The 27,772-nt window shown below is 41.4% G+C and overlaps 2 protein-coding genes across 6 annotated transcripts in view; both read right to left on the reverse strand.

Moving 5' to 3' along the window:
* Positions 1–880: 880 nt before the first annotated feature.
* Positions 881–22,361, reverse strand: trim66 (tripartite motif containing 66). Of its 4 annotated transcripts, none has more exons than XM_037750774.1 (18): positions 22,259–22,320; positions 18,182–18,937; positions 16,454–16,667; positions 14,096–14,225; positions 13,663–13,779; positions 13,366–13,480; positions 12,979–13,125; positions 11,608–11,725; positions 10,415–11,229; positions 8,249–8,455; positions 6,808–6,937; positions 6,605–6,686; positions 6,337–6,517; positions 5,024–5,943; positions 4,782–4,905; positions 4,602–4,676; positions 2,659–2,811; positions 2,338–2,574 (listed from the first exon to the last, which is right to left on the reverse strand). In XM_037750774.1, exons 2-18 carry the CDS (start codon positions 18,188–18,190, stop codon positions 2,338–2,340), a joined length of 3,774 nt encoding a protein of 1,257 aa, XP_037606702.1. In that variant the 5' UTR covers positions 18,191–18,937; positions 22,259–22,320. The 4 variants fall into 4 exon arrangements, with proteins under 4 accessions (XP_037606728.1, XP_037606722.1, XP_037606702.1 ...); XM_037750784.1 differs by having other exon boundaries at positions 18,182–18,408; positions 22,259–22,284; XM_037750800.1 differs by lacking the exon at positions 18,182–18,937 and having other exon boundaries at positions 881–2,574; positions 22,259–22,361.
* Positions 22,362–24,545: 2,184 nt separating this feature from the next.
* Positions 24,546–27,772, reverse strand: part of dennd2b (DENN domain containing 2B) — a 66,605-nt gene continuing 63,378 nt past the window's right edge. For both annotated transcript variants that reach the window (XM_037795723.1, XM_037795714.1), the window contains exons 18-20: positions 26,145–26,384; positions 25,833–25,919; positions 24,546–25,050 (exon numbers count right to left, since the gene is read on the reverse strand). In XM_037795723.1, coding sequence (XP_037651651.1) covers positions 25,016–25,050; positions 25,833–25,919; positions 26,145–26,384 — 362 coding nt within the window. In that variant the 3' untranslated portion in view covers positions 24,546–25,015. The remainder of the gene's footprint in view (positions 25,051–25,832; positions 25,920–26,144; positions 26,385–27,772) is intronic.

The raw sequence follows: 27,772 nt of genomic DNA on the forward strand, positions 1-27,772 counted from the left end.
ATAGAACAAAAAAATAGAAAATAAAGGCCCATTTTTTTAAAAATTGTGTAAAATTGGGTATAGGAAAGGTGTGGGATTGTAATACTTACCAGTATTCAAAAAGAGCTTATTAATCGTACCCTGTGTTGGACAGTTTGCTACGACATCTGCACAAATCATCTTCTGCAGCTCGTTACAATAACAAGTTCCAGTATGTTACTTCACTCACCACTCTGAGATCCAAACCACGTTTCATCATCCAACACAAACACACACTGGATTTATTATCGCTACCTCAGAGAGAGATCATATTGGCACAGGATATTTCAATCATCACCACCACCACCACCACCACCATCATCATCATCGCTGAGTTTAATCAGAGAAGACACAATGAAATTAGATTAGACGGTGGATCTCAGAATATATTTTCAAGGGAGCCAAAAATCACATTTTATTCATGGCCATTAAACTTGCCTGGATCCTCTGAAATACTGGGAAATTACAGCCAAATCAAAAGATTTTAATACATCCTGTAGTGTTGGAATGCATTTAGAAGAAATGTTCTGCAGGAAAATGTCATATTGTATCATAATATTTGAACTACTGGAGATGTGTCACCCCCAAAAGTAAATAAAGGTAAAATAAAATGTTAAGAAATATGTATGAATTTGATTCTGTGGCTTTTAGTGAAGAAGCAGAAATCCCAATACCCTTCTGCCAAACTTAAAAGTCCAACTATAAATGGCTGCAATTCATATTGAGTGCTGGTTGTTTACAGTAGGTACACGTTTACAGTACACTGTGGTGCTGTAAATGATAAAACACAGTTTCTTTACCATTCAACTCCTGTCACATATAATGATTAATAATGTCAGATGGAAAATAATAATGAAATATGTTTTCTCTTGAATGCATTTTATTGATACTAATAAATGTGCATTTATCATTGACTGTTACAGTAAAAAAAAAAGAAGAGAGAAATGAACCAGACTGTTCTCCTGAAATAGGGACAGTAACTATAGTTTATCAGTCTTCCCTCATACAATAGGAAATATTATTACATTTATTGATTTCAAAAGAAGTAACATTACATATACTGTATATTCACTACTCTTGACGAATAATCAAGGAGTGCACAGACAATAATTGATGCAGTAATTACTCTTAATGTCAAGTAAAATCTATCTTAAGCTGCAGGAAGCAAGTAAATAATATTTAAAGACAGGAAATGCTCAACAACAGCAGGTATTATAAAACGTCTTATTTCCTCTCAACAGTGTGGCTCTACAAATAATCATCAATACTGAATGATATCGATACCTAACACTCTTATTAAGCCTGAGATATTTATAATAGAGGAGTACGACATTATGCTGAAACACGGGTGGAACAGAAAGCTTACATAATGTATGCACAAACTTAATTTATGGTTAAATGTCAAATTTTCTTGGATCGTTTCATCTGGATATTAAATCCTCTAATAAACATGAAAATACATGTTGAGCTCTAACACCGGTTATAATAGCGCCTTCAATCACTCTGTATCATCAAAAAGACAAAGTCAATAAGATTCACTGCTGCTTTTCAAAAAAAGCTACTGAGACACATAATTATATCAATAATCAAACCTATGATAATTGCCTGCAATCATTTAGTAATTAAAAGGACAAATATAGTAAAATAAAGTTCTATACAGTTACACATGTATAAATATGTTGAGCGTTTACGAATATGATAAATACAGTTTTTACCCATATCAAAGTTTCAAAGTGCTGTGTATGATCAGAGCTATGTTCACCTAAAAAATACACTTAATAAAGATGCAAATTGAGATTAATAAAACATCCAACTACAGCATCCTCTTTGTACAATATAGCATCAGATATGTGATTTTAGGAGGTCTGAATGTAAGTAATAAATCTGATTTCCAGCGCATCAGGAGCAAATTATCAATGGCAAAATATGATATGATACAGTCACAATTACAGCCTCATTTCTCTAATAAAAGTTGTTTTAAAGTTGCAGAATCTGTTTGATTCGTCATTTTTCTCCAAAGAGATGTGGTTCCAAATGTGTCACATATAGTATCTAACTGAAACTTTTTATATTCGTTTTCTACACTTTCTACTTCTCTGATCAGTTGAAGTGTGCAGGGATAATAATTGCTCCGGCATTAGTTAGTACTTCAAATATCTGAAGTATTGTTTCAGTATGTTCAGCTGCCATCGGATGGCAGCACTGTGATATTATTGAAAACAGCAAAATAGCTTACAGAATGGAAATACTGTTACAGCCCCAGACCGCTAAATAAAAACAGTATAATTACCCACAAATACAGCATATGTGTGTACAGCGTTAGAAGTGTTGCCTCCTCGACTTGAGAGAGTGTCTCCTCTTCCTTTTCCTGTGGCACTGCTCCCTCCTCTCAGGCCAGGGGAAACCACTCTCAGCGGTCCTGTAGGCCTCGTCGTACTCATCGCTGTCAGAGTCCGCCTCCGCCGCGAGGAAAACTCTGTCCGGGAAAACTTCTTTCAGCTTGGAGGTGAAGAACGCCTCGAGGCTGCGGCCTGCTTGGGCCACCTCGGAGTCGGGCTGTGGTCAGAGAGAGAGAGAGAGAGCTATTACACTCAAGTACTGACTTATTTATAATTTAAACAAGGATTACTTTTAACTTACATAATTGAACTTTGCACAATTGTGGAACATGAGATAAACATCAGCAGCAAACTGTTCTGGTGAGTTATAATGTCGAGTGTTCCTCTTGTTGAGTTTGGCCCTGATCACAGCCAGGTCCATGGGCCTCTTAATGATCTGGTAGTAATGACGAGCCTGCATGAAAAAGAAGAGCCATTTAACACTGTTTTAGATATAATCCACCCAGACACTCATTCTAGTGTAATTACCTCATAACTCTTTCTGCTTTCAAAAAAGCATGAAAAAAATTTACTGTTTCATTGTGACAAATGGGACCACCTATTTGTAGGGTGCTTGCTCAAGCAATTCTAGTTCCTCCCTAAGATAAGATATGATCACACAATGATGGGCCAGCAATGCACATACAAACTGTAAAGCCTTTGATTAACTGCAGTTGCAATTTAAACTGAACTGGACTCAAGAGGAGATAACCTTAGGTATCAACATTGAAGGTAGCCTGTGGAATTCTCGACCACTAGTAGGTGCTATCGAGCAATATTTGTATGAATGGATCCCCTTTGTTTGTATCTTGTGCATGCTCACGAGGATGACGCATACCTTAAAAGGTATTTTTGAATAGGAACATACTGGACTGGACTTAATGATATGAGCAACAGAGAGGAGTAGTCAGCAGGTTCCATATGCAGAGCAATTTATTTCAGAGGCAGATTTAACATGTCTCTCTTGCTTCTATCTGTGTATGTGAGGTTTATTCTAGGATCATGTTGGAGGTCAAACGGGGTGAACAGAGAGAGAAAGGCAGCATATATCGCCTCTGATTTAGTGGAAGTGAATGCACCTGAGGGGGGCGGTTCCTTTCCGGACAGAAGCGTTCATTTTATCCTCCCTTCCTCAGGTGTAGTCATGTGATCTCTTCCTAGGGACTTTTAACTTTTTTTCCCCCTCAAAAACAATGAATAGACTGATACAAAAATAATCCCTCTCAATCATCACTTATGACACACTAGCAGTGTGTGATGGTGTCTGTATCTACAGAGACCCTGCAGCCTTCTGCCTGTATTTTCTCTTTTCTTTGTATTTTGCTGTGTTCAGGACTCTTCTGGGTTTCAGCAAAGAAGCTTTGGGCCCCACGTGGGGGTGTAACCCATTCACATTCCCAGGTCAAATACCGTCGTTTTGTCACACCCCTCGGCATCTGATACCGAGGCACAAGTCCCCCTTTAGCTCTGTCAGATACAAAGCGGCCGTATTTGACGTATGAGAATGGGTTTGTTACATCACTGTGTGTTTTTACGTGCTTCAGTTTTTAGCCTGCTCCTCTCTCTATCTTCTGCTGTGTGCTGCTATCGGTGTGTCAGTTTGACCGAGGCACACACAACGAGCAGAGAAGACAGAATGAAGCCAGCCCTTCGGCTGCATTCATTAAAAATCCGGCAAAGCGACTCATGTTGTACGGAGGTCTGTGGGGGTGTGGGCTTGTTTAAGTACTTTAGAACATAACCGCTGTGAAACAATCAGAAAGTAACGTTTTATTTCTCTGATTTACTTCTTTGTTCTCACTAACGCCTCTCCCTCTCTTTATTGACTCTATAGCTCGCTCGATCATCGCTACTCTCTCTCTGCCTCTCGTTGAGCCGAGGAGGAGTGGCCAACTTTGAATGCAGTGTGTTTACAAACACCAACCGACAAATGTAATTCAATTCAACATATTTGTCAGGCTTCAAGGAAACATTCATTGTGTTTTGGTGAGAAAAACTGAACATGAACATGTTACAAAAAACCTCCACAGGGTACTTTTAAGCCCCAAAGCCCTGACAAATATAGCAGCAATCAAAATGGGTTTATGTACACCGAAACAATGAGGAAAACTCCTCATGATGCTACAGTGTTCCTGTAAATATAATGAAAACTAAATGAGATTATGAAAATCAGTTGTGGTCTGTAATAAAAGGGTGATTACTCACAAGTGGACTGACGGGCTCGTGGAAGGGAGCACTCAGGACGTTACTGAGGATCAGAAGAGTCAGCCGCTCACATTTCTACAAACAATGAAAACTGTTATAAAAACAGTCACAGAAAAAGAACACAGGCACAGAAAACCACCAGCCATCGTCATTATTAATGCAGCTAATAAAATGACCTACTCTCTGATCACACGCAGGCAGTCCGTGGGCTGATGTGTGTTCTCCAGATGTTCTCACATTCTCACAGTCATACTCAACCTCTGGCTGCACGGCGTCTCTGCACAGGCTGCACACCCAGTCGCCTCTGAACAGGATATGAAACAGCATCAGGTTAACAATAACAGCTCCAAATAAACAGTTTCATACATAGAAGGTTGGAGGGTAACTTTAATACATTTTAGGTTACAGTATGAGAAACTTACGAGGGGAAGCTTAGCAGAGACGGGATGTGGCAAGACAGATGAAAAACTTTTGGACAGCGGTCACAGCACAGCAGTTCCCCTCCAATTAGACACACGGCACAGAAGTCCTCACTCTCCATCTCGGCGTCGTCCTGGTCCGGCTGGACTTCCTCTGTAGCTCTTTGAGCAACAGGGTTTGCAATCAGAAGCGGCATCTGAGCATCACCTACGTTGGACTCCTCTTCCAGGTCAGAGCGCAGCGGTTGCGGGTCGTCAGTTGTGAGTTCAAGTTCAGATTCCACGTCGAGCTCAGACTCCACAGAGCCCTGAGAGTCTGGAGGCTGATCGGACACAACGTCAGAGTCGGTCTCTGCCTGAAGACTGAGATCATAGTCTGGCTGGACGTCTGACTCGGTTTCAGCATCGCCTGATTCTGCATCAGCGTCCAGCCCTTGTCCATCCTCCGATCCCGCTCCTGCATCTGATTCTGGGTCTGCCTCATATTCAAGACTTGGCTCTGAATCCCCTGCGATATCAGTTTCACCGCAGAGCCCCATCTCTCCTGCAGCCACTGATGCCTCCTCAGCCAGACATTCAAGTTCAGCCTCAGATGAAGACTCTGCATTTAGGTCAGAATCTGGTGATGCATCCGAGTCCAGCTGTGGGTCTGGATCAGCCCGAGAAACAACAGCGTCCTCCGAGACTGATATGGGATCAGAGTCAGAGTCCAGATCCAGTGCAGAGCAACTCTGTGGCACATATTTAGGGTCAGCGGACGGAGTGGTGGATGGAGTGGTGGATACTTTATGAGAGCTGATTCTCCCTCGGCTGTCAAACTCACTGGAGTGTGCGGTAGACTGATTACGGTTCTGTTGCTCTGCATATGGCGGCGCTATGAGAGAGCGGGTGGTCCTCCTGGTCTCAGAGCCTTCGGCTATCCCCTATGTTTACAACACATTAGAGAAGAGAAGATGTCTTGTATGCTTTTGTCATATTTTATTAAATATATTTGCTGAATTAAAGCACGCAGCTGAATTAAACATAATTTTAACATCATGTTAACTCATCATGTATTAAAGGAACAGTGTGTATGATCCGGTGGTATCTAGCGGTGGGGTTGCTAATTCAAAATACACTTGTTTACTTCAATGATTGTATCCTGTCATGTTTTTACTGCTGTGAAAATATACATACATATACCTATAAATCTATCATTATATCATAATTAGCATTATTTATCATGTAAAAAAATTACTATGACCATTAAATATGTTCTGTATGATGTTTTTATATGATCACCTTTCCTCTACAGTATGCAAAGCAATGACACCTACTTCAGGCGTTGCATCATGCCAGGCTCTCTGCTGCGGGTTGCTCTTCTCCATCCCGCTGGCAGGTAATGGGTCGCTCTGCCGTCGTCCATGTGGGGGGAGTTGAGACACAAGTATTTTGAGGCGCTCCAAGCAAACCACCGGTACCCTGGGCCTCACTGAGTCCTTCTGAACATCTCTGTTACTTTGGAGGCAAGCAGACAAAGAACCATGAAACCTTATTTTCGTGATTGTGCATGAACAAATGTTTGACTGAACCGCTATTACACACCTGTTGTGGTCGTTTCTTGACACCCTGCATTTCCCATTGGCCTCATAATCAGCCTCTTCATTTACACAAGTAAAAGAATGATCTAAAAAAAAGAGAAATATGATTTCACAAACTTTATATTTTGTTCATTTGAGGAATTATGAGAAATAATCATGAGAAATAATCTCATGGTAAGTAGTTAGTCAAGTAGTATTTTCCAGCACCTGGCTCTGTCTTATATGACAGTAGAGGAGACCGGTAGCCTCTGGAGGGCGTCGTGTTAGACGAAGTTTCCTTGACAACACAAAGCACCCCATCTGAAGCTCTCCTCTGTTTGGGATCCACACTGACATACTGACAACAAAACAAACATTATGTAAAATGTATCAGTATATGTAACTTGGTCATGATGCTCCTATTTGTTCAAATATTTTTTTTTTATTTATAGAGCCATGCAATCTTTTGACTGATGTTTGAATTTGAATGGTGTCAAAATTGGTGACAACAGCTCTCCTGACAGATAACTAAAAATGTATTTGGATCATATCTAAAGCTACTGCTCCATTGAGTTAGCATTGCACTTCTATAACAACATTGGACTTATGATGGAGAGTAAAAAAAAGAGGATATGCACATATGCAGTAGTACACCCCAACACCTGTAAACAGACTTTAAAGGGATAGTTTGGGTGTTTTGAAGTGGGGTTGTATGAGGTACTTATCCATAGTCAGTGTAAAACCTACAGTAGATTACGGTCAGCACGCCCCCAGTTTAGAGAAGCAGACAGGAGTTACCGCACGGAAGCAAAGCAATGTACTGCTGTGGAAGGGGCCGGAAGCAAAATGTATTTTAGCCACCTAAAAGAAAGGCTCACCTAAAAGAAAAAAATATTTAAGTGTACGCTATATTTAGAATATTTTCCAACGGCAAACTGAACTGAAAGTGAGATGTATCTGTACTGTTTTTGTCACTGGAGCCTGCTGGCTTTGGAGAGAGCAGAGATAAGTTTCACTTTCAGTTCAGTTCTGCATCGGAGAGGAGAAGGAAAAGGCTGTCTGACGGCAAGATAGTGGTGAAATATTAAAATATTCTAAATATAGCGTACACTTGAACTGATATTAATGTTTTTAGGTGAGTCTTTCTTTTAGGTGGCTAAAAATGTTTTGCTGCCACAGCAGTGCCACAGCAGTACATTGCTTAGCTTCCGTGCGGTAACTCCTGTCTGCTTCTCCAAACTGGAGGCGTGTCGACCGTCACCTACTGTAGGTAATACACCGACTATGGAAAAGTACCTCATACAACCCCACTTTAAAACACCCTAGTTGAAACTCTTTGGGTTTTGGACTGTTGGTTGGACAAAACAAGCGATCTAAAGACGTGCCTTTGGACTCTGGGAAGCTCTGATGGACACTTTAATGACCAAACGATTAATCAAACATTCAAGAAATTAATCAGCAGATTAATCAATAATGAAAATAATAGTTTGTTGGAGCCCTAAATCAGAGTAATATATTATTTTTTCAATGCTATAACTATGTATGACAGGTCTGTTATTACTACTCCTTTGCAAAGCCAGAAATCACATGTACAAAGGGCACAGCACAACAGTGATCACCTCTATTCCATCTGACAGCCAGGTGTGATTATATTCTGATGCGGGGTTACCTTAGTTGCAGCTCCTGCCTGTAGGCCGTGAGTGTATCCTGTGGGCCTTTCAGTGTAAGGGCTGGTGGATGGGGCTGCCAGTTCTGCCGGGATGCTCTGCGAGCGTCTCTCCCTCCTCGTGCACACTAAACCAGGGCTGAGCCTGCTGCTCTGCACATCAGATACACACTCGTGGGCTGTCACCGACACCTCCAGGGACGTGGATCTCTGTCAGAAACACAAACATGCTAAACTGAGCAGGTTTTCAAGCTGCATCACATGCACAGATGCCCCTGCTCATGCCATTAACAGCAGACAGGAGAGAAAAGGAGTGGGTTGTGTGCTGTGGAAACAAGGCAGACACTCAACTCAATCCTTACAAACATAGAGAATGGCCCACACAGCTGCATATATTACTGTACAGGCAATAAAAGGTTTGGTTACAACACCAATTATGATATGTAAATTCACTATCAGGTGTGCAGTGTGGCCATTTCATTAAACCAGTACAGCAAATCACTCCTTTACTTCTCTCTTCTGTTACAATTTAACTAATGTAAGAAAAGCTCCTTTAAAGATCTCAGCTGTGACTTCAGCTAAGTGAAGCAGGAGGGCTGACAAATCATTTAACACTACGTTATTTTTTAACACCTCTTTCCTCTCTTTTTCTTTTTCTAGTGCACCATCATACATATTCAGGCCACGCTGACACCGAGCATGTGCTCCTAAGTATCATGCGATTAAAACACTTACCTGATCCATGCCCCTTGGGAGACGTATGCGGGATTCAGACTGTGGAGGAAAATAGACTATAATCCTTCTCTCTGGAGCGATGGAGGGGCGTACGAATTTATCTCAGAGTGCAAACCAGAACTGAAATCAAACTGGCAGCTCACCCTATTCCCTCAGCGACTCATTAATGACAGGTTAAGTACATAAATGAGTACGCCCAAGTGGTTTTATGTCGTTTTCAGACGCTGCGTAACTTGAAAATTTAAAAATAATACATCTTTGTGTTCGTAAACGTGCACCCTGAGAAGTTTCAGCGAGGTGATTACGTGGCTCCTCAAACCCCTAGCATTAAGTGTGATTGTGATGAACAGTGCTCTCTTGGTTTTGGGATGCATTGCTGCAGTACGAACAGCTTTAATTGTCAGAGCAGCGCTTTGTTTTCCCATCGTTCTTTCTTCATAAAAGCAGGAGCACATTTCTGTTGCACCATCTGTTTTCAGGCTAGCTGTCAACTGTGAGAAGTGATCATCCTGGCATTAAAATAGAGTGTTCCTTTAGTTTCAGTCGTTTACTGATATTAATTAAAACTGAGTACCGCCTCAAATTCAACACTCCCTTAAACTTCAACATTTCAGAAATATACAATAACCACTTCCCATATGTAAAACATTTTCCTACTGGCTTTTGATGTGACTTAAATGTCACTACATGATGTTTCAATTACGCTTGGTTGCCTTTGTTCTTTGTGTTTGCAAGTGTTTGAACATCCGTGTATAATAGGAAATCGGCCTGACTCTGACTGATACATTGTGGTTTTTGAGAGGTGTGTATGAACACTGTGCTGTGGTTTACTATGACATGAGTTGGGAGTTGGGTTCAAATTAGTTTGAGGGACTAGAAACTTTGCAGAACCACGTGTGAAACGAAAAACCGAGAACTGAGTTGCAAAAAACCCACCGCATGCCTTTCTGTGATCTCACACTAACTGATGTTGATCACAAACACAGACGCCCAATTTTTCAAACAAGGTCAGAACAACATGTAGTTGTCTTGGTGTTCACAAACATTACGTTTCACTTTCAAAACTTAGTTATTTTAAGCCAAAACACAATGTTTTCCCTAAACATAAGTAACTGTTTTTGTTGCCTAAACCTAAAGAAGCCCTTTTGTTTGTGTTCAAAACGTAACGTTTCATTTAGTGTTACAACGCATTAGAACGTGTTGCTTTTAAGTTTTGCTTTCACTTTTACAACATAGTAGGCCACTAATAACCCACGTCTATGGTGCTTATAGCGACTGATAATGCCTGTTTAATGGCCTAACATATCGGGTGCATCAGTGTAAATCTTTGACGACGATGAAATCCTTGATTTTTAATGCTGTGTTTATGCTAAAAACTTAACATATTGCCATATCCAATACTAATCGGGGTCTATTGTTAACTTAATCTCTCACCCTGCCATCTCTGTGGTCTCTGAGCATCAGTGCAGGTCTGTTTCTCTGCAGCTCTTTTCTCAGCTCTGCTGCCGGCGGAGGAACATGTTGGACAGGACTCGACTCCCTCCTGTCCTGCTGCAGATCCACATCCAGCTGCTGCTCTCTGCTTTCAACCACTGCCATTTGTCCACGAGCCTCCTCCACTCTGCACCTCTCCTCCCAGCTCTCTTCAGTCATCACATCTCTGTCTGTGTGGCTGAGGTCCTGCTGCAGAGCCCTGCCGGTCGACAGCTTCCTCTGATGTTGGCCTCGCCTGCTATGGCCTGCACTTGGCTGAGCCTGGCTGTCTAGACGAACTTCTCTCTGACGTTGGTGATAGAGATGAGACTTAGTTTGAGACTGTGGCTGAGAGGCAGCAGCTTGTGGCTGGGACGTAGATCCTCGACTGCAGTTGAGCTGGATGGGTCCCATGATTGGGACAGATGTTGAAGGGGGAGGACATTGCGATGAGCTGTCTGGGTCCCAGCACCTCTGGAGCTGCTGGCTCTGGTGCAAGGAGGCCGAGATAAGGGCAGACTGAACACAGCTGGAGTTATAAAGTGTGGCTTCCAGTTGGCTTTTCTCCAGACTGGACAGATCTGGCTGAGAGGGAATGCCATGGAGGCAACACATCTGGGGCTGCTCGCAGCAGCTCTGGTACCCACAGCCTGGTTCTCGTCCTCTGTGACACACGGACGGCAGAGCCAAGCAGGCGATGGGCTGAGGCCTCAGGATATTGGAGCAGGCCAAGCCCGGAGGGTAAGAGCAGTTTCCCCCTTCAACGGTCAGCTGGCCTGCAGAGCAGCAGAGTCACATTAATGTAATATGTCATGCAAATAATAACATCATTAGCACATAATAAACTCTGTGCACACTTGAACAGAAAGTTATTTGTTTCAACCATGCAGTAGAAAGGTATTTTGAATGAGAAGGTGTATCGTTTTGCAAAAAAAATATTGATGGTAGTACACTGAAAACAAATTCACCAGCATTAACAAAAACCTTTCACAAATTCACCAAATCCTGTACTGCAAAAATATCATTTTATTGTAATGCATTCACTTTTTTTATTGTGGGCTTATTTTCAGTTTCAACCTCATTCTGAATAATAAAACAAATCAAAACAATGTAACTGTAATATAACCATCTCGCTTCAGTAACATTCATTTTACCTAAAGTGGAAATCTGCTTCGTCCAGTAACTAGCATCCCAGTTGAATTTGATCCTGACGGGACTCCAGGAGTCCGAGTGGAGTGACGACTCCAGCAGCTGCTGCATCTGGAGAGAAATCTGAAAGAAGATATAAGATAAAGATAATATATTCTATTAACGAAAAACATGTGTGTGACCATGCTAGGTAAAGAAGCATGCTTTGTTTTATGCATAGTTGTCCTTGTTTCCATGTGTTTTTATGAAATGTGTTTTGATATGTACAGTACACACAAGTAAACAAGCCCAGGGACTACAGTGGAAAATTAACCACGAGGCTAAAACTAGCACATTTACAGAAATGTGTTCTAAAAAGACAGCTAATCCTGAAAGAAAAGCTGCTGTAAATCAAGTCAATAACACAAATATCCCACATTGAGCTCTACTAGAGTTACTTCCTAGACTAGGTTAAAAGAGAATGCGAGGAATTTAGTATTGCACCAGGGCTGTAGTAGTCAAGTCCGGTCTCTGTCTCAATGTCACTTTTTTGAAGTTTTGCACTTGTCTTGGTCTCGGGCTCAGCTATTGAGAACTGGTAAAGTTGTTCCTGGCTGCTGATTTGGGATCTGTTGTACAGAACGTTGCCTGATTCTAGCAATATGACACATGAAAAAAAATATATACCCCTCCGCCTCTAACGTACCTGCAGAAATCTGTAATAGTCCCCAAACCTAAACTCTATGCATTGATTAGTTTGATGTAAGAATTCAGATCAAGATCATAGATTATTTATGTCCAACCTAACTCTTTAATCACTATGTTAGCATTGGAAAGACACTATTGCCTATTATGGTCTTGATCGGGACTCAATTTGCTCTGGACTTGGACTCGACTGGACCTGGTCTTGGACTTGACTTGGACTCAGTTAAGTTGGTCTTGACTACATCCCTGTATTGTACGTCCATAAAGTTTCAGGTATCACAAGAGATTTACAAAATAATAGTCAAAATTGAGGCCAAGATATCTGGTCTTCCATCATACAACTTGTCTTTTGTTAAACCCTCCCTGTCTGGTAAATGCCTTCAAATTCCACGCTCCTGGTTCATAACGCAGGCTTTCTCTTTATTTAATTTTTTTAAGCCCAAGCCGAAACACCCCAGTGATGCAACTTCAGTAATTTTGTCAGGCTTACTGTAACAAAGCACCTCTAGAAACCCAGGGGACATTGTACAACTGCTTTCACAAGCTGAGTGGTACTTCCTCTGGCTGATAAACGTCACATATATAACAGGTGGAGTTCCCCTTTGCATACAAAGAAATAAAAACAGAAGCATATAGGACTGTGTGTGTTACAATCAGACGGTGGACGTCTGTTTCCTGCCCTGTCAGCGTACCAGAGCCCTGCTGAAGAGCACCGGGCCTCTGCAGTGGTGGGTCGTGGCCCAGGTGATGAACTTCTGAACGTGGTCCAGCTGGCCACAGATCTCTATTGCCCCCTGCAGCTGGTCCTCCAGACGCTGCTGGAAGTCCTCTGAGATTTTCTGTAAAGAAACCCATCAAAATGCAACAAGTATGGTATCATGGTACACAGAGAGTCATGGCTGGACTGTTTTTGACAGATGTAGTTCCTGAGATGTTGGCTTAAGCAGCTTTGACAGATTATTACGGGTTCTCGTTTACTTGCTTTCAGGACTGATTACATCACGGCGGTTACTGATTCTTTGCATGTAGATTCACGGCTGGCTGAACGATAAAGAAGGAGAGAAAAAGAAAGTAATTACCTCCAGTTGCTCTATTAATAGGTTGGCTCGTTTGTTAAGCTCGTTCATCATAATCATCTTTGCCATTTTAATCTGGTTCTCTGCCTTCCTGTGTGCAATCTTTACACCATGGAGTCTACGGAGACAGAGAGGAGAAAATAAATGTCTGAGAAAAATCCCAAATGCAGAAGAAGAGAGCAGCATTTCAGACATTAATTTATGCATTAGCTTGCTATATTTCACACTGTTAAATTATTGAGCATTTGTGGCAGAAGTTGCTCAGACTCAGGAGGACTATGATTAGGACTCTACACCAACCTGTCCTCTATCTGCTTAGCATTGTTCTCCACTGCAGATCTCCTCTCGTCCACCTGCACCATCAGGTTCTCAAACAGCCACTGCTGATCCTGCAGGGCCTTCCCGATCTGCACCACCCTGAACACATGAGAGACCACAGCACAAAGTTCACTAATTTATTCTCCGGGCATGAAGAACGCCAGAATTAAAACAGTTTCCCCTGGGGACAAGACATTATGCAGGTGACCTTAGAGGCAGCTACTGTACTGTAACATCACAGAAAACAAAAGCGTATGAATACTTAATAGGTGCTAGGCGAGCCAAGGGTAGTGTATGCAGATACAGATGATAAAAGTGACAAGGCAGTTAAAGAGAGTTGCTGCTCAGAGGAAGTTTTTAACCTGCGGTTAGCCCTTCTCTGCAGTGTCCTTGTGCTGCGAGTCTGAGGACTGACCTGTGGTTTTTGTGGGAGGACAGGTGACAGCTGCTACAGCACAGAAGGTCACATGACTCACAAAACAGCTCCAAGGGCTCCTGTCTGTGAGAGTGGCACATGAGGAGGGAGCAAGGATACGGCCCCGGGCCTAAAAAACAGACGGAGGAAGGGAGGAGAGAGGAGGGAGGGGGGAGAGAGCGGGCAGCGTTAGCAACCGTCGACAAGCAATTCACACAAACAACAGGACCATCAGCGTGTACACATACTGTAGTCTAGAGAGAACAAACACCAACACTGATCAAAAAGCTAACTAACTAACTAAACTGTAAAACAACAACTTTGTTTTTTACACTTTATACACATTAAACAAGTAAGGGATAATGTACAGCGAGCCCCGACAGGGCGATGCCGCGCCCCGACACGAGGGTTCATCGCCCTGAAGTGGATTCTTTCACAACAATGACCCGCTAGCTGTACATTATCAAGCTTATTACACGGCTACTTACTTAAGAAATTAATAATTTGACACAAAAACGGTCCGCCAGAGTCTGAGATCAGAAGTGCGCTCATAGCAACGGTCTGCTATACATAGCAACGGTCTATTATACATAGCAACAGTCTGCTATACATAGCAACGGTCTATTATACATAGCAACGGTCTGATATACATAGCAACGGTCTGCTATACATAGCAACGGTCTGTTATACATAGCAACAGTTTATTATACATAGCAACGGTCTGTTATACATAGCAACGGTCTATTATACATAGCAACGGTCTGATATACATAGCAATGGTCTATTATACATAGCAACAGTCTGCTATACATAGCAACGGTCTGTTATACATAGCAACGGTCTGCTATAAAGAAATAGCAGAATACCGTGATTAACCAATCAGAATTGAGTATTCAACACAGCCGTGTAATAATTAAGATATAACATGTTGATTAGTCAGCTTCAGAGGTGGATTTTATTACGTTTGGACGGAGCCAGGTTAGCTGTTTCCCCCTGTTTCCTGTCATTATGCTAAATTGAGCTAAGCTAAGCTACCTGACTGCTGGTCTTTGCTTCTTCCGTACAGAAGTGAGAGTGGTATCAATTTTATTATCTAACACTCAGATAGAAAGGGAATAAGCATATTTTCAAAATGTATTCATTTTTACACTAACTATTCGATTTTAGGTGTGGTTTGCCTAAATAGAAACAAATTGACAATGTTTTTTAAAATTATTAGTCCCTTGTAATGAATTTGGGTAAAAAAATTTCAAGCATGTATTGCATTGTTGGACAGCCCAACTGTTTTGAAGATGGGGAGACACTATATTTAGTTGTATATTTTGCCGTACGTGGACTATACTTTTTAAAAATGACCACAATGAGTGAAAGACAAAAGCCTAAGCTCTCTATACACTTATTATATCTTTATATTCATGTAGCTTTTCATAGTATGAGCCGTCTGTGAAACTTTTACATGGTGCTACTAAGTGGGACAGTGGGTTAAAAGTAAACGGAGTTATATTGACATGCACCACTAAAACTGGCGTGCACTTTGAGACGAAAATGAAAATACAATTGTGGGAAATAGGTTTGTTGTTGAGGTTGCAATGTGTGTTGAGATGTAAGTGAACAACATTTCAGTGCTGTCCGATCTGCCTTTGATGCACCAACCGCACACACACACTCTCACACATTTCTAAATAGGTCATTGTAGAAACTGTTGGCCCACAGACCTGCAGGTGGTTAGAGCTAATGAACGCAGCCCTACTGCTCTCTGCTGGCCGGCTCACCCCAACCAACCCCCTCCTGCCTGCACATCTTCACACCTCTCTGTGGTGAAGAGCCGAGCATCAACCCTTGTGTGCATCGACTTGATCTGACTGACCACATCCTGTCAGTCAGCGCAGTCACACGGCTGCTTCTCACAAGTACACAAACTAAACAGTAAACACTTCCTCGTCACAATAAAAGGTGTCCGTTCATTATGACAACTTGTGCGATGCAGACCTGCACAAAAGAAGCCGGCAACAAAGCTGCCAGGCATACGTGAGGGTCTTTAAATAGCAACACACTAATATTAGCAAAAATGAAATCATTGGAGCAGTTAAGAATCTGGGCCACGTGTTAAAGAGAGGTGTAATAAAACACAGGGATCTCCAGGAACTATTATCCACCATCGCCACTGTCATGCATTATTCATGGCAATGGTTCCTACTGAGACATGATTAACAAACAAACAGAGCACCAGAGAGAAAACAAAGGCGGGTTTTGTGGTGACAGAGAGAGAGAGGCAGACTGCGTATCTCAGATGATAATCTGTCATAGTGGCTCGGAAAATAGAGGTAAAAAAAGTCATGAAATATGTAAATCTCTTACCTTGTCCAGTCGGAGGCAGGGAGCTGGAGCCTCTCTGGTGCAGGTCAGGACACTGGGTGGCACTGGGCCTCTGTTGCTGGTGCATGTCTGTGTACTGGGAAGTGGTGGGGGCTCTCTGATGCTGATGCAAATCTGTGCACTGGTAACACAGCCACTTGTTGCAGAGCGTACACAGGCTCTGTGCAAGTGTCGGCACGGAGCACTCAGAGCAGCTCTGAAAGACACAAAGAAAAACCCTCCTTGAGTTTAGAATATACAGTGAACACACACGTACACACACGTACACACACGTACACACGTACACACACACACACAGTGTGACCAGACCATGTGACAAAAAGACGAGGTGGCATATGTCAGAAACATTTGTGTTGCCGCTTTACTTTGTGCTAAATCACACTTGCAAGAGTTGTGATCTGTTCTCGTGCTCACAAAGGCTGTCAGAGGAGTGTGTGTGAAACTTAACCTGTGCTGCAGCATCGTTTGAATACATTTAAACACTGATTTCATTTTCCAACTGTCAGCAATTAAACACCATGATGTATGTAAATTAGGCCTGTCAGAGATAACACCAATAATTTCTTGAACGCAATCGATTTTTCGGAGGTTGTAGCGGGCTCATTTTTAAAGCTAGAGTTAAGATACTGGCATCATATGAAACTAGAAAACCTGAGGAATCAAATCCATACCAACAGTGTCATAGTCACGAAGGACGCTAAATAACTCTCCAAACTTACACTAAATTTTGGTGAGGAAAAACTGGCATGGCCATTTTCAAAGGGGTCCCTTGACCTCTGACCTCAAGATATGTGAATGAAAATGGGTTCTATGGGTACCCACGAGTCTCCCCTTTACAGACATGCCCACTTTATGATAATCACATGCAGTTTGGGGCAAGTCATAGTCAAGTCAGCACACTGACACACTGACAGCTGTTGTTGCCTGTTGGGCTTGAGTTTGCCATGTTATGATTTGAGCATATAGTTTTTATGCTAAATGCAGTACCTGTGAGGGTTTCTGGACAATATCTGTCATTGCTTTGTGTTGTTAATTGATTTCCAATAATAAATACATACAAACATTTGCATAAAGCAAGCATATTTGCCCACTCCCATGCTGATAAAAGTATTAAATACTTGGCAAATCTCCCTTTAAGGTACATTTTGAACAGAAAACAAAATGTGTGATTAATCGCGATAAAATATTTGTATCGATTGAGAGCCCCAATGTAAATGTTAAAAAGGAAAGATATCTGTTAAAATAAGGATTTAATTATAAAAAAAACATGATAAAACTCCTCTTTGTCCCTTGTGTTTGCATCTGAGTAAAATAAAAGAGCATGAAAGCTGTCAACAGAAACCTAGTAAGATGATGCACAGTGCAGCTATTTTCACCTGAGTAACATCTTATTAATCCCAGTGGGGAAATTCATCCTCTGCAGTTGACCCTTGCTACCAATTTAGGAGCAGCGCCCCCGGGACCAAATCCAGTTTTAAAACCCTCATCCTTGTCCAAAGTCAATGGCAGGGGTATCCCTGGTATCTAGCATGTCTCTTAGGGTGAGGAGAGAGCAACACAAACATGCCAACTCTACACAGAAAGGCCCTAAAGGGGTTCAATCACAGGATCAACAGTGCAAGCTCAGAAACTGCTGCACAAAAATAAACAATCTCTAGCTGTGTCAAGATCCAGATACTGTAGGAAACAATGCTGAAACAAACCGCTTACCTTCTCCATTTCAGTGCTTTGAGCGTGGAGCCTTCTCAGCGGGAGGGAGAGGAGAGGAGAGGAGAAGAGAGCGAGCAGCCCGACGCCTTGGCAGCAGAAGCACTGAGGCTTCTACCTGAGGCAGGAAGCAGCGCGCACCGAGAGGTGGCCCCAGAGGAGACGGCTTACATGACAGCCTCGCTGTGCTCTCTCCTCCCCCAGTTCATCCAAGTGTAGGACCCCCTTCACTGCAGCAGAGCAGAGGAGTAGTGTCACATTCAAATTCATTCCCCTGCTCGCTGGTGCAGCCACCACAAAAAAAAGAGAGAAAATCTAATCCTTTTTCTTAAATAAGCCTGTGCATAATAATTGGGAATTAGGGAGATAAGATAATTATTTTTTTGTAGGGCAAAATATCCCCGGAAGCTCTTTCCAAAATGGAGGAAGGAAGACCAAGTGACCTACAATGAGAGAAGGAGGGAGAAATTGTGCTGTAAGCAACTTTTAGTTCTTTGGAGCAGGAACTGTGAGGCGATGTTGGGCTCAGGTTGTGTTGGGTATGTCGGGATGGGCCGGCTGTGGCCTTCTTCCCTTTGTCAGCACGAGGAGGGAACAGGTCCCAGTGGAGCTACACGCCAACGTAGCACGCCGAAACCGGGTCAGGCTCTGACAAGCTCCAGATGGGACTAGGGTACACTCCTGCAATTCCCTCCAACACTGAGAAATCAATTAAGATTTTAACTCAACATGTCAGAGAAAATGAACAGCAGCAGCCCACTGTAAGAAGAAAGAAAAGGAGCCAACTGTAGAAGATGAGGGGAATTTAGACGCAGGAGGCATCTGTATAAGAAACATGACAATATGAAAGTTGAAGAAGGGGAACTGGGGAACTGCTGAAAGCAAAACTTAAAACAAATACTCGCCATCAAATAGATCCCAGAATCAAACCGCTGAGACATCTTGAGCTGTGAGCAAGTCTGCCTAACAACAGCCCCTGCAGCCTGACCTACAAATCTGACAACTTTCTCATCCTTGGGTGCTTCAGTGGGGAGCTCAGAACAATCCCATTCCCCATTGTGCGCTCAAAGACCCAATTTGAAACACAATTAGCCAGTCGTAGTAGTACACCCTGCCTCTCGTTCACTCAGCTCGGTAGCACCTTGCTTGCACTGAACCTTCCCGGCGTTCATCTTTCAGACTGAAACCTCCCGCCAGCTCTCCCTGCCCTGCTAAGTGAAGCTGGCACTAGATACGCATGCCATCTCAAGAGATGTCACAATAATAGAAACCTGCGCAGTGATCCCTCCCTTGAAAGCACCCCCTATGTAACATCTATTAACACCGAAGTGATGAGATCACAGAGAAAGCAGGATTATCTTCAACCACTCTTAAGTTATTATGTCATTTAACTATACCTCTGTCCTCATATAACTTACTCTGTGAAGAAATCCACTTAGTTAAGCTGCTGCAACTTCACACAGAAACCAGATTGTTGAGAGATATTTGGCCCATTATGTAGATCTTCTCATCATGGGATGCTTGAACTGCTTCAGCTAATGAGATCTCACCATACGCTTCCCGTCGGACGGTTAACCCGGTGACAACTCAATCTAATGCATATAGTTATCTCTTGTTATAAAACCCTCATTATGTACTTTAAAGTGCCTTTAATACATGTTTTGCCACTAGGGGACAGAAAAAGAACAAAACAGCCAACAGACCAACAGCTCTGACACATTATTGCTTTGTTAAAGCTAGGGTTGGTAATCTAAAAAAACAGCAAGAGTACACTAGAGTTTAAAAATGATCGAACCAAAGAACTGAGCACAGTGTTGCCACCTCTTTACCAATGAAAGTAGCAGCACTAGCTCCAAAAGCCCCTAAATCTAGAGAGAAAGTCCCCAAGTCGACCACACTGACAGTCCGTCCCTTCAGGTCTTCCTCCAAAGCCACTCCCCCAAAATTATCATAATGAACATAAACAACAAACACGGCTATTATTAGTACTCACAGCTGTCAAGCTAACAGCTTATGGAAGACTCTGGTGACGTGCGATGAGTGCACGGGCAGAGTGGGCGAATGCTTTCAAATTACCTGTAGTCATTTATGTCAATATTAATATAATAATGGCATTGATTATACTGATTAATGCAGCTTTAAGTTAACCATTGCATTAGTAGTATATGACAGTAGTATATGCTAAAGATCTAATGTTCAGCTCAAGTTTATCTAAAATTAAAAAAAACGACAAATTGTGCAATAAAACCTCCGTTTATTTAAAATCTTATCTGTGCACAAAATGGTGCAGCCCCAGGCTGTAGCTACTGTACGGCACCAGCTCCTTCTCAGGGCGTCAAATACTGACGCTTTGTCACACTTTAGCGCCGGTATGAGACGCACCGGGCGTTCCATTAACCACAATGTAAACCCATCTGCGGCAATATGAAACGCTCAGAGAAGGTGCGCTGGGACTGTGGTGACGTAGTTTAAAGAGCGAAAACAGGCACACAGGGCGGGCGGGAAGGGAAGGGAAGGTGGATGGGTCCAACAAACACAAGACAACAAGACCGCTGTTTGTTTCACTTTACAATCACCTGTTCGTTCGTGTTCACAACATTCAGTTTCATTTTCACTGTACAAACGTGGTGGTTTTAAGCCCAACCACGATGTTTTTTTCCTAAACCTAACTAAGTTGCTTTGATGCCTGAACCTAAAGTGACGCCAAGGGGCGTGACAAAGCAGCAGTATGTAACGAGTTGGGTTGTGTTGATAGCACTTCTATTGTTTCTGAGAATTGGGGGCCTTGGGGGGGTTTAATGACGCCAAGAGGAATTATTACATTCTTTCAGTTATGGTGGGATTTGAAGGCTGATTCTCATGTTTTTTTATACTAAATATTTTTAAATTTGAATGAAATCTAATTAAGGTTTTGAAACAGCATTCAGATGGAGACAGAATTTACAGAATATATAAAGTTAAAGTAACGAATAAAATGAGGGGAAAACATTTACAGGCTTTTTTTAAAGGCTCAAGCATTTCATCTTGCACTGGGAAGAATTAAACAAATACCGGTATTTCTAAAAATCCTTTTCATGGCCCTGGTGCAGACATAATTTATCAGCATGTCTTAGTCAAGTTAAGTCAGTTTGATCCAGCATAAAATCACAAATTGTTACCACCACCAAATACCCTTAATTTAGAAAAGGAAAAACTCTAATTTAAAATTCTAATTAAAATTAAATTTTAAATAATCAAATTTTTTTAAATTAAAAAAAAATTCAATCGGTTTTGCCCCCACGATGTCTAACACATTTTATACTTTATTTCCTTTGTAGTGAAACTAAACAGGATCTTTTAACTTCACAATAAACATAAAAAAACAACCTGCCATTTTTACAAATGTGATTATGGTGTCTGAATTATCACTGTAAAACAATACATTGAGGTGATGAAAACTACCATTAAGTGTGATTAGAGCCTTATATAGTTTAGTGATGTTATTACTCACTGAATAAAGCTGTGGGACTTTGGGGATTTTCCTTATGTTGGCATGTTCCACGTTTGGCTGCCTGCTCCATCTGTTCCTGTGAACGTGTCAGTCTGACAGCACTTTATTAACGCGTCTAATAACAAGCAGCTTGTTGTCAGTCAAACTGCAGTATGAGAGAGAGTCTGCCCCCGCATCCTCATCTTCCTCTTCCTCCTGCCTCTGCATCAGCAGCAGCAGCAGCAGCACCTCCAGCCTCATATTATGGTTTAGAAAGTGCGCATGAGATTCCGCCCCTATCATGGCAGCGTGGTGCAATCCACAACAAAACAAAGAGGACAGCCCGACAACACTAAGTCTGCACACACACACGGATAGTTAAGGTGTAAACAAACAAGAGCATAAAGAGAACTGTAGTCTGTGCACAAATTAGATCCGCTCGCGAAGTGCGCAGCTCGTGCAGAAGCATCCTGTCAGGTAAACATGAGCGCGTGTGTGAGGATGGATGGACACGAGGCTGTCCGCACAACAACTCAACTTCTGTCAATCATGTCAGGTGTGCTGCAGCGTGTGTGTGTGCGTGTGTGCGTGTGTGTGTGGTGTGTTTTTACCTTGACCCTCGTTCATCTCCTGAGTGTCGCTCCCCCCCTGTCGGATGTCGCTCTTTACACCGGCCAAAATATTTTAGAGATTTCCAAGTCTCGTAGTTAATCGTGAGATTTTAACATTCGTTCTCATGCAATACTTCTGACGTTTCTCAAAGCTGTAGTGTGACACTTGGTGAGAAGAGAGGAGGATTTTTTTGGAAAGTTCAAAAGAAATGGCACCATGGTAACATCACCACTGCTGCAGATCATATTCACATATTATCTAAGTAAAAATACCATAATATGAACATGCACTATATTCATTTTTAACAGTCTCTTCTGCACTATATTCACTTATTTAATAGTCCTGTATCACAGCTGTTACCCTGCACTATATTCAGTTTTAACAGTTTTCTTCATCTCCTTGTATTTTTATATCTGGTATATTTTTTTGTACTTTGCACTACTAACTTTTTTTACTAACATGTTTTGCACTATGGAACAGTGATGCTGGAAACTTGAATTTCCCTTGGGATCAATAAAGTTACTATCTATCTATCTATCTATCTATCTATTTATCTATCTATCTATCTATCTATCTATCCATCTATCTATCTATGATCCATTTTAAGCACCGGTGGAATGTAACACATTTAAGTACAATTCTTGACGTACTTGTACATTACTTGAGTATTTCCATCCTATGCTATTTATTAGTGATAAAAACTGAATAGTATACTATTCTATAATAATGTAACACTATCAAAAGGAGCCATTCTGCAGGAGTACTTTTGATACTTTAAGTACATTTTGTTCATAATACCACTTTTTTACTCATGTAACATGGATTCAGGACTTTTACTTGTAATATGTAGTGTTTTTGATAACATGGTAGTACTTCCTCCACCACTAGGTAAAAGTCATGCATTAGAAATTTGACCTAAGTAATTATGCAAAAGTATTATTATTAGTGCTTAAATCATCAAATGTAAAAGTATTCATGCAGCAGAATGGTCCCTATTAATATTATATTTAGGGCTGTCAATCGATTAAAATAGTTAATCACGATTAATCGCATGATTGTCCACAGTTAATCGCACATTTTTTATCTGTTCAAAATGTACCTTTAAAGGGAGATTTGCCAAGTATTTAATACTCTTATCAACATGGGAGTGGGCAAATATGTTTGCTTTATGCAAATGTATGCATATATTTGTTATTGGAACTCAATTAACAACACAAAACAATGTGAAATATGGTCCAGAAACCCTCACAGGTACTGTATTTAGCATAAAAACTATATGCTCAAATCATAACATGGCAAACTCAAGCCCAACAGGCAACAACACCTGTCAGTGTGTCAGTGTGCTGACTTGACTATGACTTGCCCCAAACTGCATGTGATTATCATAAAGTGGGCATGTCTGTAAAGGGGAGACTCGTGGGTACCCATAGAACCCATTTACATTCACATATCTTGAGTCAGAGGTCAAGGGACCCCTTTGAAAATGGCCATGACAGTTTTTCTTCACCAAAACAAACTAAAGGTTACACACTGGTCATTTAATGTAGCATGAGATCCACCATCTCAACAAAATGCACTGTACTGTACTGCTGTGTCGCAATGCTTATATCTTTTGTATGTTAATTCTTAATATACTATATAAAGCAACTGACATCAGATACATTTTGTGGGCTAAAAATAAAAAAATCTCCTTAAGAAATGTAGAAGAGCTGAAATTACCCAGAATGAAAATAAAGTACTGCTAGCCTGAAAAGTACAGTTGGTGTTCAGCTTAATCCTAAACAGAGAAAGCAGTTTTTTCACATCAAACGGAGCCCTTAATTGCTGTAAAGGACACAAGCAGAAGAAAAGTAACATGGCGGCTGGAATCAGCAGCGAGCCTCTCAGTTAGGAGAGCTATTAACAGCGTGGCAGTGACAGGCGCCAGAGTGATGTGCAGAGACGTAATAAGGTTACCGGCAGCATGTGGTAGCTGGTGCCAGACTAACGGTGCCTTGTGGGATCTTACCAGTTCCTCCTAATGCACGGCTTTGGGGGAAGCTGTCATTGAGGATGTCGGATGTAAAAAGAGGTGATTTTTATATCATCTGGCAAACTGTGAATTACAGATTTCTGTTTGTTTTGTGAGTAATAAAGGCTGAGGAGAACATCTGTATTGTTGTTATTGATAATTGGCCTTTTTGGAGAGGAGAGGTGTTTCTTTTTGTGTAAGAAAAATAAGAACAAATTTATGATGATTATGAAACAAATATTTAACATGTATATTATTAGTAATACTGCACACAATCATTTTCACTACATTTTTTAATAAAAGATTGCAAAAGACTCTATGAAGAGTTACAATCATTTTCTTCATTGTCTTGATGCCTGTACAGTTGTCGAATAGGTTTTACACTCCTTAAACAGAGGACAACACTGTGGTGAATTAATGCAAAATGAAAACATATGAACTGTACATCTATGCCCATGTCAAGTCACACACTCACACACTCTGATAACAGTCTTCACAAGCACACCTGGACATCAGTGGTTACTCTACGGCACACTCGCTGTGTACCGTCCTGCTATCGCTATCTCATCATAAGGTACTATAAACATACACTGAAGAGTATCACAGCCAGCTTACAGTGAAAAAATATGTACATGTTTACATAAAAAACATTTTTTAAAAAGGTGAGAATCATCATAATGCAGAGACTTGAGATATCAGGTCTTCAGTTTGTTGAATGACTGAAAACAGGACGATGATTTCCCCCTCAGTTCTTTTTGTGGAGAAACTTTATTTTACTTCCTGAAAACAGTTAAAACAAATCCATTAAATTGTGTAAAATGCATCAACATCTGAGAGGATAAAATTAATTCAGGTTATTAAACAGTATTTGGGGATTAAACCAGGCTGAGATTACGTGAAGTTGCAACATGTTCTCATCCCAATTTATTACATTGCTTTGTTGAATACTCAATTCTGATTGGTCAGTCACAGCGTTCTATGGTCTGTTTCATTTCATTACAACAGACCGTTGCTATGTATAACAGACCGTTGCTATGGGCGCAGTTCTGATGTCGGACTCTGAAGGACCATTTTTGTGTCAAATTATTGACAACATTTTAGCCTGATTTTAAAATTGCTTGAAAAAAAAGCATGGAAAAAGATTTAAAAATTTAAATTGACTTTTGTTTTTAGGTCTTGTACCTGGTTATGATACCACAACAAGTTCTTGGCGTTTCTAAAGCGTACATGTTTAAAATAAAGCTGATCGCCAGTAAAAAGTCAAGGACCACCTACATTAGCAGACTGGTTTTGGACAGACTGTAAAAAAATTTTAAATGGAAAAATAACATTTGCTTTGAGAATCAAGACAGAAATATTTGATAAATGTTGGAAAGGATGGATTGAGTTCATTAACCTATATAGAGCACATTTCAGGTAAAATAGCACCAGTTGTATTGTAACCGCCCTGGTTATCTGTTACACATAGATTCTTGTTTTGTTTGTTTTTGTAGTGTCAAGTTTTGTTTGGCTTCAAGAACAAAAGTGTACAACGTTAAATGTGTGTTTGCTGCAGGACTCACCAAGGCCTTTCAGAAACTTGTTGACTCCACTTTGCTCCGTGTCTGGCAGCTCCTCCAGATACTGATCCACCCTCTGTTCAAACAGACCTGTCAACGGGACAATAAAAAAAAGAAGAAACATCTTAGTACTCCAGGAGGTTCCAGTTCCTTATGTCTGCCAAGGAGCTCAGTGGTGTGGTGAGAAAACATGCTGATGATAACTTTCAGCCACTAGGGATCAGTATTACTGCAGTGCCCTCTCCTGCACAGTTAGTATTATAGTTAGTAGAGGGGTGGAACAGTGTACAGTCATGGAAACAACTGACAGTCTACCTTTAGCCCGGGTCTTCCTCAGCTCCCGATCCTGAATGAAGCCTGCAAACATCTGAGACTCCATGAAGACGCCCAGGAAACGGCGGATGCTTTTAGACGCCACAGACTTGCGGAAGGGCTCTCTTTGGAAAATGCGCTCTCCGCGTTCGTTTTGAGTGATAAACAGGGAGTAATGGCCGATGGTCTCCAGGAAGAAACGGATGAAGGCCTCTGACACCAGGCTGTTCAAGGAGTTATACTCTGTAGACATAAAAGAAAGGAGATTAATCACAGTTCAGTTATCCATAAGATAGAAATAAATCAGACATGTCACGTATGGCATGTTGATATTTTCCAAGAAATAGTCAGATGAGATTAAAGCAGAGTAAATGGTTTAGCTCACAGCTATTGTTAACTGTGTGGAGATTCTGGGACATTTCCCATCATGCTTGCTGATGTCAAATCAGCCTGAATCTAATTAACCACAAAGAAATAACAATAATGTGGTTTGCCTCTTTATTTCTTCTATTCCTCTCACGTTGGTGTTGTCAAAGTCTGTCAAAAGTATTGAGCTAGAATAACAGGTTACAGAGGCACTGACCTTCATGGCTAGAAAAAAAAATCATTAAAGAGTCATTAAAGAACAATTTCAACTTGATTGGTTTTTTTTTTTTTTCATTTTCTGCCTTCCCTTGCTGTTTTCCATTATTGCTAAGGTTTGTTAGTTTCCTCTCATATCAGTTTTGTACAGTAGAGGTTAGGAGTCATGGCCAGCTCGTAGGCCTGGCACACTGTCTAAATATTACAAGGTACTAGAGTCAAGCTTAAACATATATTTAATCTAACAGACTGTACGTTGCATAAGCTTTGGTTTGCACATTAGCAAGAAAATGTTGTGATTGACATGCAGCAGATGTAACACAGACACAGCGTTACACAGTGTTAGCAGTGGGTTTTATTTTGGAGAAGAATGTGGAAAGCAGAGTCGGACAGTCAGTCCCATGTCGGCTCTCTTCCTGATTAATGCAGTGATATGGAACAGTGCGCATGTCTTTGAAAGAGTAAGATCAGGTTTTCTTTATTATTGTCTCTTGAATGCCCATATTCTTTTCTTATTATTTGCTCTGTGAAGCACTTTGTAACTGTTGTTTCACAAACTAGAATGGCACTCGGAGAGCGCAGACCACCGCCGAGGTGCCTGACTTTAAAAACAGATCACAGCTGGCGGTACCGTGAGGTGGTCGGCTTATTATTAACACTGTGTGTTTCCGTGTAACGTATCGGCGGATGCCTCAGCAGCCTTGTTATATCTGTATAACGTTACACTACGTTGTCTCTCATCCCGTCATCTACCGCTCTTTTCTTTCTCACCGCGGATGGCCAGCAGCTTCCGCACCTTGAAGTCTCGCCACACATCCACACACGTATCTCTCTGCTCTCAGAAGGAAGAAGGCGGGGTCACGCTTCATCAACGCGTCATCAGTTACAATGCGCATGTGTTATACCTTGTGGTCTTAATGCTCAGGCTGATCGGAATCCATAAAAAAATTCCTGAATCCGGATCAGGATCGCCACCAAAATCAAATGGATTGTTCATTGTGCTACAGTCCACCCCTCCAAAAACGTATATTCAAATCCATCGCGAACTT

This window comes from Sebastes umbrosus, chromosome 2 (assembly GCF_015220745.1).
Source record: "Sebastes umbrosus isolate fSebUmb1 chromosome 2, fSebUmb1.pri, whole genome shotgun sequence".
Lineage (NCBI taxonomy): Eukaryota > Metazoa > Chordata > Actinopteri > Perciformes > Sebastidae > Sebastes > Sebastes umbrosus.